General features: G+C 34.6%; 2 protein-coding genes across 6 annotated transcripts; one reads left to right on the top strand and one right to left on the bottom strand.

Annotated features, from left to right (window-relative positions):
* Positions 1-48: 48 nt before the first annotated feature.
* LOC100499624 (citrate synthase) lies at positions 49-10,523 on the bottom strand. 3 transcript variants are annotated; one of them, NM_001354206.1, is made up of 20 exons: positions 9,920-10,054; positions 9,672-9,745; positions 9,501-9,563; positions 9,180-9,221; positions 8,668-8,733; positions 8,412-8,477; positions 8,122-8,235; positions 7,910-7,973; positions 7,358-7,440; positions 4,829-4,878; positions 4,677-4,754; positions 4,352-4,480; positions 3,266-3,308; positions 2,996-3,082; positions 2,655-2,759; positions 2,013-2,120; positions 1,871-1,921; positions 921-994; positions 765-816; positions 49-479 (listed from the first exon to the last, which is right to left on the bottom strand). In NM_001354206.1, exons 2-20 carry the CDS (start codon positions 9,720-9,722, stop codon positions 387-389), a joined length of 1,419 nt encoding a protein of 472 aa, NP_001341135.1. In that variant the 5' UTR covers positions 9,723-9,745; positions 9,920-10,054; the 3' UTR covers positions 49-386. The 3 variants fall into 3 exon arrangements, with proteins under 3 accessions (NP_001341135.1, NP_001341134.1, XP_014623369.1); NM_001354205.1 differs by having other exon boundaries at positions 9,827-9,965; XM_014767883.3 differs by lacking the exons at positions 9,501-9,563; positions 9,672-9,745; positions 9,920-10,054 and adding an exon at positions 10,506-10,523 and having other exon boundaries at positions 76-479.
* LOC100776612 (GTP 3',8-cyclase, mitochondrial) lies at positions 10,285-15,773 on the top strand. 3 transcript variants are annotated; one of them, XM_014767884.3, is made up of 7 exons: positions 10,285-11,520; positions 12,854-13,477; positions 13,697-13,864; positions 13,957-14,148; positions 14,795-14,863; positions 15,304-15,388; positions 15,482-15,773. In XM_014767884.3, exons 1-6 carry the CDS (start codon positions 11,455-11,457, stop codon positions 15,385-15,387), a joined length of 1,203 nt encoding a protein of 400 aa, XP_014623370.1. In that variant the 5' UTR covers positions 10,285-11,454; the 3' UTR covers position 15,388; positions 15,482-15,773. The 3 variants fall into 3 exon arrangements, with proteins under 3 accessions (XP_014623370.1, XP_014623371.1, XP_040865474.1); XM_014767885.3 differs by having other exon boundaries at positions 10,287-11,520; positions 12,857-13,477; XM_041009540.1 differs by having other exon boundaries at positions 10,489-11,520; positions 12,740-13,477.
* The last annotated feature ends 394 nt before the right edge of the window (positions 15,774-16,167 follow it).

Here is a 16,167-nt window from a genome sequence, read left to right as displayed (position 1 = left end):
GTTGGAGGGCTAATTCTTTTTATGAGAAAACTACTTTTATCCACAGGTAACTCAGTAAATAAATGTTACCGATCATTAGTCAAAAGGGGTAATTCCGATTTCATAAAGAATACAAGGGGGTAAACTTATACCCAAATACAATAATGCCTTTATTCTTATGCTCCCTCAAACCTAATTTATGCAATTCAAAAAAAGTGGGAAAGACCATTGAGGGTGAAAAGCCACCCTTTACCTAAATACCAAAATCTTCTAAAATAGAAACCATAGGGGAGGGTAATCAATATTTCTCATTACAATGGTACCACATTTTCAACTCAACACCACCACACACATCTACCGCAGTGTGTATTTTAGCAATTATTAACAGAGAAATGGCGCTTCAAATTTCACGATGATTTGGCAACCAATTGCTCGAGCTTCTCTAGTGTGACACTTTTGGGCCTTTCAAGTGGCATTCCAAGAGCCCTATCCCATATCAACTGAAATCCACCAAAATAGAAATGTTAACCCAAGGTAACAAAAAGAAAAGGTGGTTCTTGCACCCTATAATTTCACCTAAACCCCTTTTAAATTCAGGATTAGGTAATCTGGAATGTAAAACCCTGATTCTGGTTTAACTTTTCCATAATAAAAGGAGACACCCCTAGTAAAATTCCGGATTATTAATCCGGAATGTAAAACTTTCATTCCAGATTATTTATAGGGTGCAGGAAGAAACAGCCAAAAGAGAAGTGTTAACAAGGAAACAGTGAGGCACAACAAACCTGAGGGCCAACTCCAAAGCTCCTTGATACACCAAAGAGAACAGTATAATAGCTGTCCACGATGTTAATAGATCATTAGATGAAATTCACCCTAAAAAAATAATTGCAAAATGAAAACTATTTCAAGTGGAACAGGTGAGAGAAGTAACCCCATACTTTTCCTCAGTTAGACCATAGTAGTTCAGTAGCACTCCACTGTGCGCATCAACATTCGGCCATGGATTTTTAACCTACACCGTTGAAAACTCAAGTTCAGTCGTATCAGGAATAAATTATGACTAATATCTAGAGAGCAATGAGTACATCTGTTATCCGTTTTAATGTGTATCAAACTTAATGAAAGACGCAACATGAAAACATCATGTGGCAAAACATCTAGGTGCAAATCATTAAAAACAAAGCAAAATAAAAAATGTAAATCAAACAGAACCAAATTAGAATGTGAAGGACCGGATCCAAATTCATCTGATTGTGTGAGTGGGTAAAGAAATAGTGACTGACTACCCTGAAAAAAGCTGATACCATCATAAGAGAACACTTAACAGAGCACATGCTGCATGGTTCTCTCCAATGCTCCCCCCTTTTGAATCTTCATCCACATTTTTGTTTCTTTTGAATTAAAATTAAAATGCTTTACAAATGAAATTCAGATGATTGATGTCGTTAATTTTTTTTTTTTTAAAAAACTATAAACTCAACAAAGAACTAGAAATTCATTATCTAATCAGAAATGTGAGCATCAGACTCTTCTCAATATGCTACATGTCAAGAGAGTTATATGTAGGTCCCATTAGACGCTGGTTATTTACTATGATCTGCTTGAAGTTGAAGTTTACCCAACAATAGAGTGTGCCAAATAGTATATTGCTAGCATTTCTCTATTATAACATGCAGCCCCTATATCATCTTCCTTGTGTTGTGTTTAATTCAATGCCTGTGCCCGACCTTAAAATCTTATAATCTTACCGCAAATATGTTTTCATAAAATACTGGCATTTGGCAGTAAATTTATTAAGCATAAACCATTTAAATTAAAAAAAAAAAAAGAGTATAGAATAAATAGTTTCATAGAAACGCATATTGAAAAATAAAAACATAAACACTACCTTGCCTAACTTGGTAAGAATGGGAGGCACAACCTCTTTTATTTTAGACACCTGAAAGGGTCAGTTACAAGTGAGCTTTGGCTGTGTCGCAAGAAAGCACTCCAAAGAAAACACAATCTTGAAATAGGAAATAAGTGATTACCAGCTGGAAATATGGATCATTAGGCAAATGCTTCAAAGCAAACTCCCTCTGACATGTGTATCTTGGATCTGTCTGGCGTAAAACCCCATGTCCATATCCAGGCACAACCTGCAAATCCAAAAAGCACAACAACCAAAGCTTATATTATCTGAGAAGTTGGCAGTGATATTCTCTCTACATCATTTGGTGAACAGATATGCATATTAATACATTGAAAAACCCATAGTAAAACATAATATATTCATATTAATACGCATGTAATGTTCTCTAGTTACATATAACACACCTTTATTTTGAAAATCTACAAAAACCTATGTTAAGTTTTCTAGTAGAAACTTCCTGTCAGGGAAGGCTTGTATTGCAAAGAAAATATTTGTGGGTAGGGAATTGAAGAACCATAATTCCCTCCAGACAACCATTTTCCTCATAAAGAAAAAGATTTGAACATAACACATTGGACACGGTGTCATGGTTTGCTCAATGGATTTTTTTCCCTATAAGTGTAATTTTCATCCACATCTCTTCCATTACAAATGTCATTACTAAAAAAAAAGTAAAGACAAACAAATAAGCTAAAGTAAAAAATAAAAGGCTTCAAAAACTTCATTCAGCATCATAGATTCATATTAGTTATGATATTACCTGGCCCCTACTCAAAGTTTTATTAATGTAGTCAGCCAATTGTTCTGTACTTATGTTAGGAGTTCCAAACTCTGCAACTATTGATCTGATCCATCGTAGAACCTCCTGTAGCAACATAATAGAAGTGAACAAAACTAAAAATATAGGTGTTTTAATAGTATCTGACTATATCAGGACAGAGTATACTAGTAAAGCAAAAAGGTTTATTTACGGAAAAAAGATAAAAATGTAGGTCTGAAAACATTATAGCCAAACATGATTTCTAAACCAAAAGACGAACTATAGCAAAGTTAATACCAGAAAAACAGAAAACGGATATAAAAAATAAAATAACAAATAACCTGATTGGCCAAACCATGCAGGGGCCCAGCTAACCCATTCAAAGCAGCTGCAAATGCAAGATAAGGATCTGATAGCGGACTAGCAACCTGACGGGAACACACAGTACAATACATTAATATATATATATATATATATATATATATATATATATATATATATAATAAAAACACAGGCCTTTACCACAATATATATTAAAAAATCCTTTTTAATGTTTTACAATTCTAAATTATGACAGAATGGAAAGGGCTTGATTAAAGGAAGTAACTTACTAGGTGGGCTGTGTGTGAACTAACATTGCCACCTTCGTGATCACTGCAAAGAAAATTTAACCAAAAAAAAAAACATTAGAAACTGGGGTTGCTGGTAATTGAAAGAGAAATATACAACTCATCATGATCATAGTACGTGTCATCATTAGGGCTGTTCAATTTGAACCAAATTGTCTTGAACTGTTCCAAACTACAAATGCAATTCGCCCGAATCGAACTGAACTGTCAAGCAGTTTAGGCAAACTAAACTGAACTATTTTAAAGGTGCATTGAACTGGAAAGAACCAGTTCGAACTGAACTGCTCACTGAACTGTTCCGAACTACTCTGAACTGTTTCGTACTACATCGAACTATTTTTAAGGGGCCTTTTTTTTGTAGATTTTTTTTTTCTTTTAAGTAAAGAGATACCACATTGTTTTAGTTTGGCTTCTCTTTTTACATTGACTTGTGTTTGAATAAGTAAAGATTTTTTATATGACTGATTTTTCAAATTGCCATGAACAAAATATTAAAGATAAGTTTGAGCATTTTTAAAATTATAGGTTTTTAAATTTATGATCAACATTTTTGAAAATTGCTTATGGAGGTCACACGTGACAGTATTTGCTTTTAAGTGTTGCATCTTATTTGGCCAACTAATTGTCATATTTAGATTGATCTACATGTGGGTAATGTATATTAAAAGGATGAAGAAACAAATGTGTGGCACGATTTCATTCTCCTAATTAGTGTGATTCTTGCTTTTCTTCGTGTAATGGGCGGTACAGGGGAATATTATATGTTGGAGTGGAGCGGGATTTATTTTTCCAGCTCTGATGAGTATCAGTTTGGGAGTGCACTGAATTGCTTTTTAGCAGTTCAGTTTTTTAAAACTGAACTGAAAAGATGGTTCAGTTCAATTTTTATTCAAACAGTTCAGTTTTTTTCAGTTTATTTTGGTTCAGTTAACTATAGTTCAGTGCAGTTCAGTTTGTTTTGGCCACCCCTAGATCATTAGCAATAACTGGGGTCGCTAGTAATTACAGGGCACACATACAACTCATCATGATCATAGTACGTGCTATCATTAGCAATGGAATGCTAACCTGTGGATGGAAATATACAGCCTCATAAACTCCAGCATTTCCGGATCATCAAACCCTAACATGTGAGCATAGTTTGCACCATAATCCAAAGAATCATCCAACGGTATGATTTTTCCATCCTTGTATTTCCTTTAAAATAGGTTAACAAGTCAATACAAATGTACGAAGATAGAAAAAATCTGTCAAACACTTTTGATCACTGTCATCACACAATATATGATATATATATATATATATATATATATATATATGTGAGTGTATGTATGTATGTATCCCATTGCTTATTAAATGTGTAATATTGATTAGGATGATATGCTTTACATACCGTCGATAAATATAAGCAGCAATGGCTGGCAAACGAGCAATTAGATTCATTGTATCCTCATAAGTTGGCTCCCAATACCTAAATCCAAGCAGTAAACCAGCTAGAGTAACATATACGGTTGCAAATAACACAAACACTGTTTAGAATTTTACCTTGCCTTAGCTATCCCACCCTCATATGCCTTCTGAAACTCACTCTGCACCTGAAAATGTAACAAATTGATTGTGAATCATTTGTTGCTATTTACAAAAACATAAGAAATATAAATGTTAGGCAATCAAAACAGTTTACTATGAGTTTCAGGCCAGATTCAAGAAAAGATGATGATAAACAAGTATTGAGGAAATAGGATTAGGGGCTTTGTAAACTAGTAAAGTGTGCGAGTATTAGGTGGAAAATGCTCTGATCTATCCGGCTTAGCAATGAACAGATAGAGTTCTCACAGTGTCCAAAGAGGAATGAAGTTAGGAAAACATAGTGTCCTGGATACAGGATTTGTGTGTTCCCCTTGCTTAACAGATCCCTGCAATCTGGATTTATGAAACAAGGCATTGGTTGTCTGATTCTTGACTTAGCATCTTTTATTGAGCAGTGAAGTCATAGATTCTGAGATGTTAAAGGTGGCAGACCACTTTAGCCATTTCTGGATGGTACTAAAAGAATCAGAGTTCATAGCAAAGGAATATAGGTTCTTCAGTGCAAGTCATTTATGGAGTAGAATAAGTGGATAAGAACATTTTCTGTTGCAGTATCCGGGCACAACATGGAATTTGCACCCCGTATACAGTTATCATGTTTCCAATCTCAAATCTTGAGATACCTCAAGATTATCCCCTGCTCCAAAGTCTGTCAAGCTGCTTATTGATTAAAATATCCCAGCACATTGACCATACCCTAAGTCAGCAGTTTTTTAGTAACTTTTGTTTTCCCTTTGTATTCACAACAATCGATTAATTAAATACAAAGCCAACTACTACAAATAACTTCATAGCCACTTTTTAATTTTACTATACAAAATGATTATTTAAGACAATCAAAACAAAATAGATTATCTTAAAACCACTCTTCACCTAACATACCCAAACATAAAACTTGTTTCATGTAATCGATAATGCCAATAGTCAATTATATTATACCTATAACTGATTATTGAAATAATCTATTTTTCACAACTAATCCAAACACACTCTAAGTGTAGCAAGAAACAGTATAGAAAGGAAATAGCAAGAGGAAAAAAACTATAAAACTAACTATATCTTAGAGATTAAAGGATTAAAGTGAAGGTCTGAATCAGAAAAACAATAAGAGATTATCTGAAAGTTTTAACTACAAAAGCTAACCTAACCATAAATGACATGTTACCCTTTATGGAAATTGTTTTTGTTCTTTGGTTCACTTGGAAGTTAAGATGTGCTTATGATATGAAAATTACTCCACACTAGCTTGGTATAACAAAAGACATGTAGGATGAAGCAAAGTAGAGAGAGTGCATTGTGTAGAAAAGGAAGAAAATATCAAGGCAAGGGCATATTTGCTATAGTCTTTAACTCAACTATCAACATAATTAGTTTGAAATAGGACAGTTCAATTGTCTTCTCAGAGTGTACAGTTCATTTCTTGAAAGTGGCTCTGAATGATGCAATTATTAGAGGGATATGATGGTAATATTTTGTCTTTGTGCTTCCTTGTACCAGATGGTCACAGGTCACTTATGCTTTGGTCTGTATTTTATGTCTTCTTTCTTGACAGGAAAAACAATTTTATTAGAAAGAAAAGACTCCTAAACCAAAAAAGCATGATACTTAAGAGAACACGATAAAATACAAAAAAATGAAGCAATGTGTGCCCATTATGCATATCTAAAATAGCAGCTCCCTAGAAACATCCATGAACAGAACAAGTTTCAGAGGTACAGAGACATCCATAAAAATGTGAGCATTTCAATCCAATCAAACGCACCGAATGACTGCATAAGCCCTTGCATCACACTGATAAAAAAAGTTTAGTCTCCTTTTCTACAATTACTTCATAGATAACCATCACAAAGTACTCCTTGTAGAACACACCAATTGCATGGATCAAATGATGCCATAATGTCCTATAATATATCATGTGCAATGACATACCATTTAAATCTAAATCCTTCTTGATGGTTTGACTTATAATTTTTCTTGGCCTTCCTCACTAACTGTTGGATTACTCCCCATTTGATCAATTCATTTTACTAGGACTTCTACAAGTCGTCTGCACACATGCCCAAACTATTGAAGGCCAGATTCTACCATATTCACATTAGATGCTACCCCAAATTTCTCTCTAATACAACATTCTAGGTCTTATATTTGTGCAGTAAAATTTTCTTTAAGCTTGAGTCATGCTTTTCTAATAGAGAACAAGCATATTTCAATTTTGCTTCTTGTGCAACTGCAACCCATTACCAAGTTAATTCTCTTTCTTTATTGACTGGGTTTGTGCTTTTATGTTAGAGAACAAGCAGGAGTTGCCAAATCAGTCTTTCATATATAAGATAATAATATGCACAGAAACTAGATGCATAAAATCAACAACAAAAAAAAAAGATTTGATTATTCTATTTTGAAGATATACGCCACAACCCAATAATTTTATGATACCCTTCAATTACTTAAATTAAAAGTTCATGAAAGAATCTGTTACTCAACCTGAAGGGCCATGACACCAGTTGTGAATTGAGTCATTGGATGAGCAGAAACAGGCAATGCATCAATTGCCTTATAAGCATAATCTGCAACGAAAAAGTAGTAATAATAAGTCCAAGAATGAACTGAGACTAAAGTGCATCAGAAACAAGCTAGGAAAAAAACATGTAAAAAACTTTAGACACACCATGTGTGGAATTTGAACAAGAGCAAGATTAAAGAGTGAAAGTTGACAACACAGACATGTCTGTATATTTTAAGCAACAAGCACTTGCATACAGATGTGAAATTCCTCAGACAAGAATCATACATATAAAAAAGAAAAAGTGAGATGCAAGCCATAAAGTTCCTATGCAACAATGGTTCTAAACAATACATGAGCTACCATTAGAGACTACTAGTTATAATCCCATCTATGGTCTTGAACATATTGTCATGCACTATCTATATTGTGTCAATTCATTTTAATGAGTCAGTCCATTATAATACAACAAGCAAAACATTGCTTCAAGGTAATTATAACCAAAAGTATGACATGAAAAAAAAAAACAGAACCTGGGATAGTTGCACGACTTCGCAATTCCTTGGATAATGAGTCAACTTGCGCTTTGCTTGGTATCTGTGACCAAATGTATGAATCAAAGATTATACAACAAAATCTAAACCAAGTGTTGATATTAAAACACCTTCATAAAAGGATTATATATGCATTATGAGTAATATTCAAAATAATTAATTCAATTTGATTTTCTAAAACTATTGCATACCTTTCCTGTCAATAGAAGCCACAGTACAGCCTCAGGTAAAGGCTCCCCACCAGTAAAAGCACCTGGAAGCTTTTTCTGGCATTCAGGAATTGACATGCCCCTAAAGCGAATTCCCTATAAGACATAACATGCTGATCTCAGAGATCTATCCAGTAATAACTAATCAGTAAACATTAACAGATGCTACATCAGAGATTCTCTCAATTAATAAAAATAGTCATAAGCAAGAGTTAATTCACTTTGATAGTTCACAAATATCTGAAAAGTGAAGACTGAGTTAATTTATATACCTCATCCGGGTCAACAGCTGAGCCTAGCCATACTAAAGCTGTCATTCCTCTCATTCCACCAAGTACCTTTAAATTGTGACAGAGGTTACTCAAAATATAAGTTAAATCACAAGCTTATTGACAAGAGAAGAAGACAACTCTTAATGCCACTAGTAACTTTAAAAGATATATATCTACATGACAAGAGAAGAAGACAACTTTTAATGCAACTAGTAACTTTAAGAGATATATATCTACAAAAGGATAATATAATTACCATATCAACAGTAATTTTTCCCAATTCAACACTTCCATGATCTTTCTTCAGCTTCTTAACACGTTCCTGCAACCAGGTTTTATATATAGATTAAACATAAGATATACATATAACAATTTTTGTTAAGTATTAATCAATGTTTTGCAATTTACAAGCTAACATGAAGTAACAATGAAATGAAGGAAACATTGTTTAAGAACCAATCATCACTGAGAATTACAAATCAGGTAAAGCATTAACCAAGAATCTCAGACTCATAATAGAATGTGCACAGCACAAATCACTGCAACTAAATTGTGCATTGCAAATTGCAAGTTGAGCCCTAGCAAGAATTTAATTCACATTGGCTATCACCCATTATGCTCAATACTAAACCAAGAATAGAACAACTAAGCCCACACTCTGTATAGACGTCACAAAACTATCACTTGCTTGAATGAGAAACACAGATTATACATTAATAGATCCAACATAAACAGTATCACTACGGAAGCTTAAAATTGCAGCCAAACCTGATACTCTGGAACTAGTTCCTTCAACTCAGAATAAAGATCCTGCAAAACAGAAAAATAACCCAAATCAACAAAAGTAAAAATAAACAAAGTTCAATATATATAACCAACTTCACGCAAGAATAAACGCCAATTAGTCTCAGTTATCCTCGATATCCAAAGTCCAACATAGACAAACCAAACTACAATATCCAACTCCATACTTCACCACAATAACGGTAATAGAAACACCGTCCTCAGATAAAACATAGCATCTAATATTCACTGAACACTTTCATCAAACACCAAAGGCACAATGATAAGGGTAGAGCAAGAGAATACAGTGTTACTGGAGCTCGGAGTTTGGAGCCATCTAACTGAATTCGCAAGATTAGATTGCTGGCCCTAAAACATTGGGGAAATTTTTTTAAAAAAAAATCAGCAAGTCACATGAACAATAATCAAACACAAACAAATGCTGAAAACAAACAGCTCGCGTTTTTTCTCAGTTACCACGCGAGAGCGAAGTCGAGAAAGTGCAGAAACGCTTCTGAAGAACGCCATTTGCACCAATGCAACACAACAACCTGCACCAGCTCGTCAGTGTTAGGGACTTGGAAGCATTAAAAAAATATTAATTAAAAAAAATCGGATGAAGAAAAAGGTACAAGGTGGCAGAGGGATCGTGAATCGGAACAATGAAGAATGAAGAATGAAATGGAAAACTAGTTAGGGTTTTGGAATCGGAGGGAAGAGCGTACCGGCAAAAGGTCAAAGCAAGGAGAAGAAAGATCGGATTCAAAAAAGTTGGGAATTGAATTGGTCTTTATAAGGACAATGATGCGATGAATGTGGTTTCTCAATGTAATGTAGACGGTGGGAAAGTTACTCAAGTTTCCACCGTGGGGAAGTAGTTTCCCACCGTTAGATCTAACAATTTCAAAATCAATGGCTCCTATTTTTTCCCTCAATGTAATACAAATGACGTTCTTCAGAAGCGTTTCTGCACTTTCTCGACTTCGCTCTCGCGTGGTAACTGAGAAAAAACGCGAGCTGTTTGTTTTCAGCATTTGTTTGTGTTTGATTATTGTTCATGTGACTTGCTGATTTTTTTCTTAAATTTTTTTCCCAATGTTTTAGGGCCAGCAATCTAATCTTGCAAATTCAGTTAGATGACTCCAAACTCCGAGCTCCAGTAACACTGCATTCTCTTGCTCTACCCTTATCATTGTGCCTTTGGTGTTTGATGAAAGTGTTCAGTGAAGTAAATACAACATCATTAGGAAAGCTCACTTGGGACATTATCAAGGAGAAACCAAAGTTGTTGATATTTTCCAGTCTAAATACCTAAAGGGTGACTTAGTGCTTTCAAGGAATATCCCGGAAGCTCTTACACTTAGACTTCTATTGTTAAAGCCAAGGAAGTCCTCCAATCTGGCTTTCGTTTTCTTGTTGGGAAGGGCAACCTCTCTTTGTGGTATGATTGTTGGTTCATTGATGGTCCCCTATGCTCCTTGGTTGACTATGTCCACATTCAGGACACTCATCTTTCCTTGAAGGACATATTCGTTGATGGAACTTGTAACCTGAATATGCTAGCAACTCCCTTGAATCCTAGTTATCTCTTTGATCAGCCACACCTTCCTTTAAGGTCATAGTGAATCCATCCTCCACCTTCTCAAGGATCCTTCACTGTCCATGGGTTTTGCCCTCAAGGGTTATCTCATTGGATATTTGTAGATACTATTGTTACAACCTTCAATCGTGCAAGTTAGTTTCTTGTTTTCATCTGTTTGATTTTCTCGTTGATAAAAAAATATTTTAAATTTCAACAATTTTCTTTTCACGGTAACAAGAATCAAATCTAATAATATCTTAGTAGATATTACTCAAATCTCCTCCTCACTTGGACCACACTAGTGGGTACAATTTTCTGACATAGGATAAAAAAACTAGTAGTGGGTACAATTCGAACCAACTAATTCCTTGTGAAAAATGTTTTTGATCTTTCAAAGAGTATTATTTTAATACTGAGGATAGAATAGAATATAATATAGTCGGCACTAGACGTTGTCAAGTCTCTCTCTCTCTCACAGTCACCTTAATGTTATCTGTACACTTCAGAACCAACACAACACAACATCTCAAAACTCTGTCTCTCTGTCTCTCTTTCTTTCCTCGTATATTATATAGATATATGTTCTGAGTCTTTGGTTTTTCGCCACCTTCAAGTGTGCCATAAGAAAATGGAAAAAAACTGTTGCAATCAAAGTGATTGATTGTTTCACCATCAACAATGAGGCGCTACTTGTCAAAATTAATTCATGGCCCAGTTGGCTTTAATCCATCAAATTCCTTTCCGGTGAGACCTCTCTCTCTCTGTGTTTGATTTAGCTTACTCTTTTGGTGATGTAACTAAGCAATCAAGCTATGTTGTAATGGATTGAAAATTGGTCTCTTGGGACACACACACGAAGTTGACTGAATTGTCCATGCCAGTGTCTGAATAAATTTCGGTTATGAAGATATAATCCCCTGTTCTATCAGGAACTTGTAAAAAACCATCATTATACATCAATTGGGTTTTTATAATATGCTCGCTCCAATTATCTGTTTTAGTGATACCCGTTTACGTGCAAATGACTGAGATGAGAATTGTAATTTTATTTCTTGTTCATGCTGTGTGTGTTAATCTGGAGTGTGGTGGTGCTGATACATGTTCAGACTCAGTTTCAAACTTGTAATCCCCCGGGTCTATCAAGAAAATGCAAAAATCAATTATTGAGTTGTGTTGTGCCCTCTGAAGCATGGGTACTTCTAAAACTATGTTGTACATATATGTACTGGGTACGTATTTCAAAGAAAAAAAATTGGGTACTTTATTGGGTACTATTGGTCTGCCTGTTGTGAGAGAAATTAGAACACATATTTCTTTATCCATTCTATGAAAAGAAATATGTTCAACCCTAAAATAGATGAAGATAGTTTTATTACATACAAACCTTCATCTCCTCTTTAGAATGAGTAAGAGTTATAAAGAGGGTGAGAGCAAAAAATGGAATATAGGTGGAGACCAATAAGATTCAGTCGAAGGGATTGGCATTCTTAAAAGTTGCTACTCTTTCTCTTGACAAACCAGCTATAAAGGCTATTTCTTGAGTGACTGTGAACAAGAAAATGAATGAAACTGTTAAAGTGTGATATCATAGTCATGCTTAGGTGTTATTGTATTTATCAGTGAACATTTTCGTATCATAGTTTTCTATATGAAATATTTGTTTGTCATGTTGAAGAATTTAATCTCCATTTATATTTTTAATTTTGCTTATTTGTTTTTTTTTTTTATCATTTATAAAATTTAATCATGTTTATACTAAATTGTATTTTCATATGTACACATTTTTTTTAAAATTTATGTAACGTATCTGTATCCTAGATTTTTGGAAAATCTTTCTCCTACTTGATTCTGATACCAGTACAACACCTGTATTCATGCAATGTAGGTTGTTCCATTGTAATATTAAGTTTCTACAGTATGCTTACTTGAAGGATTAATTATACTGATACCCATTTGCATGCAGATGAGAATTGTTATTTTTTGTTCAGGGATTATGTGTGAGAATATTTGGTGCTGATATATGTTCAAATTTTGTTTATGAAAATGTGGGTGGCTTGTGACACAAATTTTCTTAAAGCAGTTGAATTGTGAGATGGGTTCCTACTGTGCTGCCAGAAGAACTAATCGCCAAGCTTCGTTCAGTGGCAACAATGAATATGCCACAAGAGCTTTTGCAACAACCTCTTGTGCTTCATTGTCTGAAGATCAGCCAAAGGATAATCCTGTCTCTGATATGTTAGTAGATTCATTTGGAAGGCTTCACACTTACTTGAGAATATCTCTAACAGAGAGGTGCAATTTAAGATGTCAGTATTGTATGCCAGCAGATGGTGTGGAACTCACTCCTAGTCCTCAACTTTTAACAAAGACTGAGATTCTGCGATGCGCAAATCTGTTTGTAAGCTCTGGGGTAAATAAAATACGTTTGACGGGTGGGGAGCCAACTATTAGAAAAGATATTGAAGACATATGTTTGGAATTGTCAAACTTGAAGGGATTGAAGACATTGTCCATGACTACCAATGGTATTGCCCTGGCAAGAAAACTTCCAAAGCTGAAAGAATGTGGGCTTAATTCTGTGAACATTAGTTTAGACACTCTGGTACCGGCGAAGTTTGAGTTTATGACGAGACGCAAAGGGCATGAAAAAGTAATGGATGCAATTAATGCTTCCATAGACCTTGGATTTAATCCAGTTAAGGTATTTCTTAGTCTTGTATCATTACTTTTTTGCAAGTGTTTCTCTTTGATCACCTTCCCATAAGCAGCTACCTTTTTTCCAAATTCATTAAGTTATTCAAATGAAATTATACAGCGAGGGAATTGTTCTTGAATAAAGGTGCATAACCTCTATGGAAAATTTCGTATGCCTGTGATGGATGCATTTTAAGGTATCTTGTATGTTTCTGTGGTATTTCAGGTCAATTGTGTTGTAATGCGTGGATTCAATGATGATGAAATCTGTGACTTTGTTGAGTTGACGCGTGAAAAGCCAATTGATATTCGGTTTATAGAGTTCATGCCCTTTGATGGAAATGTTTGGAATGTCAAGAAACTTGTACCCTACTCAGAAATGTTGGATAAAGTGGTAAGGTAGAATTCGGACTAAAGAACTAACTTTTATAGTGTTTTTATGTTTTCTTATAGTAGATGCCCTTTATAACAATCATTATCAAACAGATGAAACGGTTTACAAGCTTAAAAAGAGTTCAGGATCACCCTACAGATACAGCTAAGAATTTCACAATAGATGGGCATGAAGGTAGAGTTTCATTTATCACATCGATGACTGAGCATTTTTGTGCTGGTTGCAATAGATTGCGACTACTAGCTGATGGAAACTTTAAAGTCTGTTTATTTGGTCCTTCAGAGGTAAGTTATATTCAAATCATCAAAGTTCAGTATATTATGCATGGCACTTAAATTTGGTGATGGCAATTGGGCTAGAATCTGTGATGCATATATTTGATAATGTTTTTGGTGAACCTGTGAGGCTACAATTGAAGACGATAATTGCAGGCTTTCTAAATTCATATGGGTAAAGGAATTGGATAATTAGGTGATGTGGGTGAAGAATCTGAGATTAAGGAACTGGTATTTAAGTCCTATAAATGTTTTTAGTGAATAAAATCATGACTAATGCTATTACAAACCTTTAGCAGTCAGGTTTTATAAAATGTGTGAATGATGCCTTGCAGTCAGCAGTTGCAATTTCTGGGTATGACTCTGGGAGTTGTTTAGTCTTATATCAGTGATCATCAGTGGCTTAACAGAATAAAGGGTTAAAGAATGGGAAGCAACAGATTAGAACTTTGAACCTGTGATTTCTACTGTCAGTTCTGATTTCTTGATATATATGCTCAATTTTGGGGAAAAAAGGGAAACTATCTGGTCAACTCATAATAGACAAACATAACTACAAATCAGTCATCAAATAACATATAGCATCTTTCATATGTAGCTTCACCAAAAGATTTATGTGATTTTCTTATATAGGCTCATGTTCATTGTCTTGCAGATTAGCTTAAGAGATCCCCTGAGACGTGGTGCAGAGGATGATGAACTTAAAGAGATAATAGGGGCAGCAGTATGCACTTCTTCTGATTATTATTGCTAATACTCAGAATTGTTATACTGATTTACTATTTTTTATTTCTTTGCTAGGATTTATGATCCTCTTTATGTTGCAATAGACATGCTATTTTAATTTAGTATATGATAGTGGACCTCTAATAAAAAAGATCTAACCAATAAGAGAAGCATAGCAGGGGATAACACACCCCACCACCTAACTGAGAAGTTAGACTTTCTGTATATAAGAGGAGGGGGGCAGTGACAAATTCATTTCTGTTTTATGATTTCCTTCTGTCTTTGGTCCAGTCCTATCAACATAAGTGATTGCCTTCTGGCAAAATAGTCAACAGTGGGTCATAGACTACTTGAAATTGTATAAGCAAACTTTAGTTAAGCTATTTTATGGGGTCTTGTACTATCATATTTCTTAATGTTGTCTTTCCTTTGTTCTAGGTGAAGAGGAAGAAAGCTTCACATGCTGGTATGTTTGACATAGCAAAGACTGCAAATAGGCCCATGATACATATTGGTGGATAAGGTCTGTTCATCTTTCCTTTTACCAATAAAGGTTTTTCCTAAAATATTTATTTTACAATTTACTGAGGCACACAATGATTTGTCTCTATTTCAGGTATCATACATTTATAAAATTACTTATATATCAGGCAACCAGAGCAGCCCAGCCAGAAGCACCCTGAATTTAGTATTGGCTGAGAGCTTGAGATCTTCTTTGATAGTCAACATTACTCCTTGTAGAGTGACACAATTTTTTCAGTTGTACCTAGGCATATATTTTGCTAAATGTTTGTGTCTATTGGATACACTGCATCACTTGAACTCACAGCTGCAGTATCAGTGAATAATGCAAATTTGGACTTGGGCATATTTTTTTCTTACAATAACAACAATGAGCTTTGAATCTATGACTGATGCTTAGTTTTTTGGCCAGCATTGGAATACATAATTGAATTTGTATTATGTATGCAACAAGTTGTTGACCAGGTCTCATAATGCCGCTCCTCAGACTTTACACAGAGAAGCATTGTTCCATTGTATTAGAGAAAAGTTGAAGTTGTATGGATTAAGGAAGAGACGGTACAATTATGCTTAAGATGTTTTGGACATTCGAGAAGAGGATAAATAAAAGACTCAGCTAAAAAAGTATATTGGATGGAAAATAATCCAATCCATTAATTAGAGAGAGATAAACCAAGAAAGACCAGTGAAATCATCAAAAGGGGTCTAAAATAAATTTAGATAAAACACAGTTGCCTTGTTTAATCAAGTAATTGACTTTGAACGATGTTTTTTTGGTAG

The sequence above is a fragment of the Glycine max genome, chromosome 15 (assembly GCF_000004515.6).
Source record: "Glycine max cultivar Williams 82 chromosome 15, Glycine_max_v4.0, whole genome shotgun sequence".
NCBI lineage: Eukaryota > Viridiplantae > Streptophyta > Magnoliopsida > Fabales > Fabaceae > Glycine > Glycine max.
Note: the sequence above shows the minus strand (reverse complement) of the source record. Positions and strands in the feature narration are given on the sequence as shown.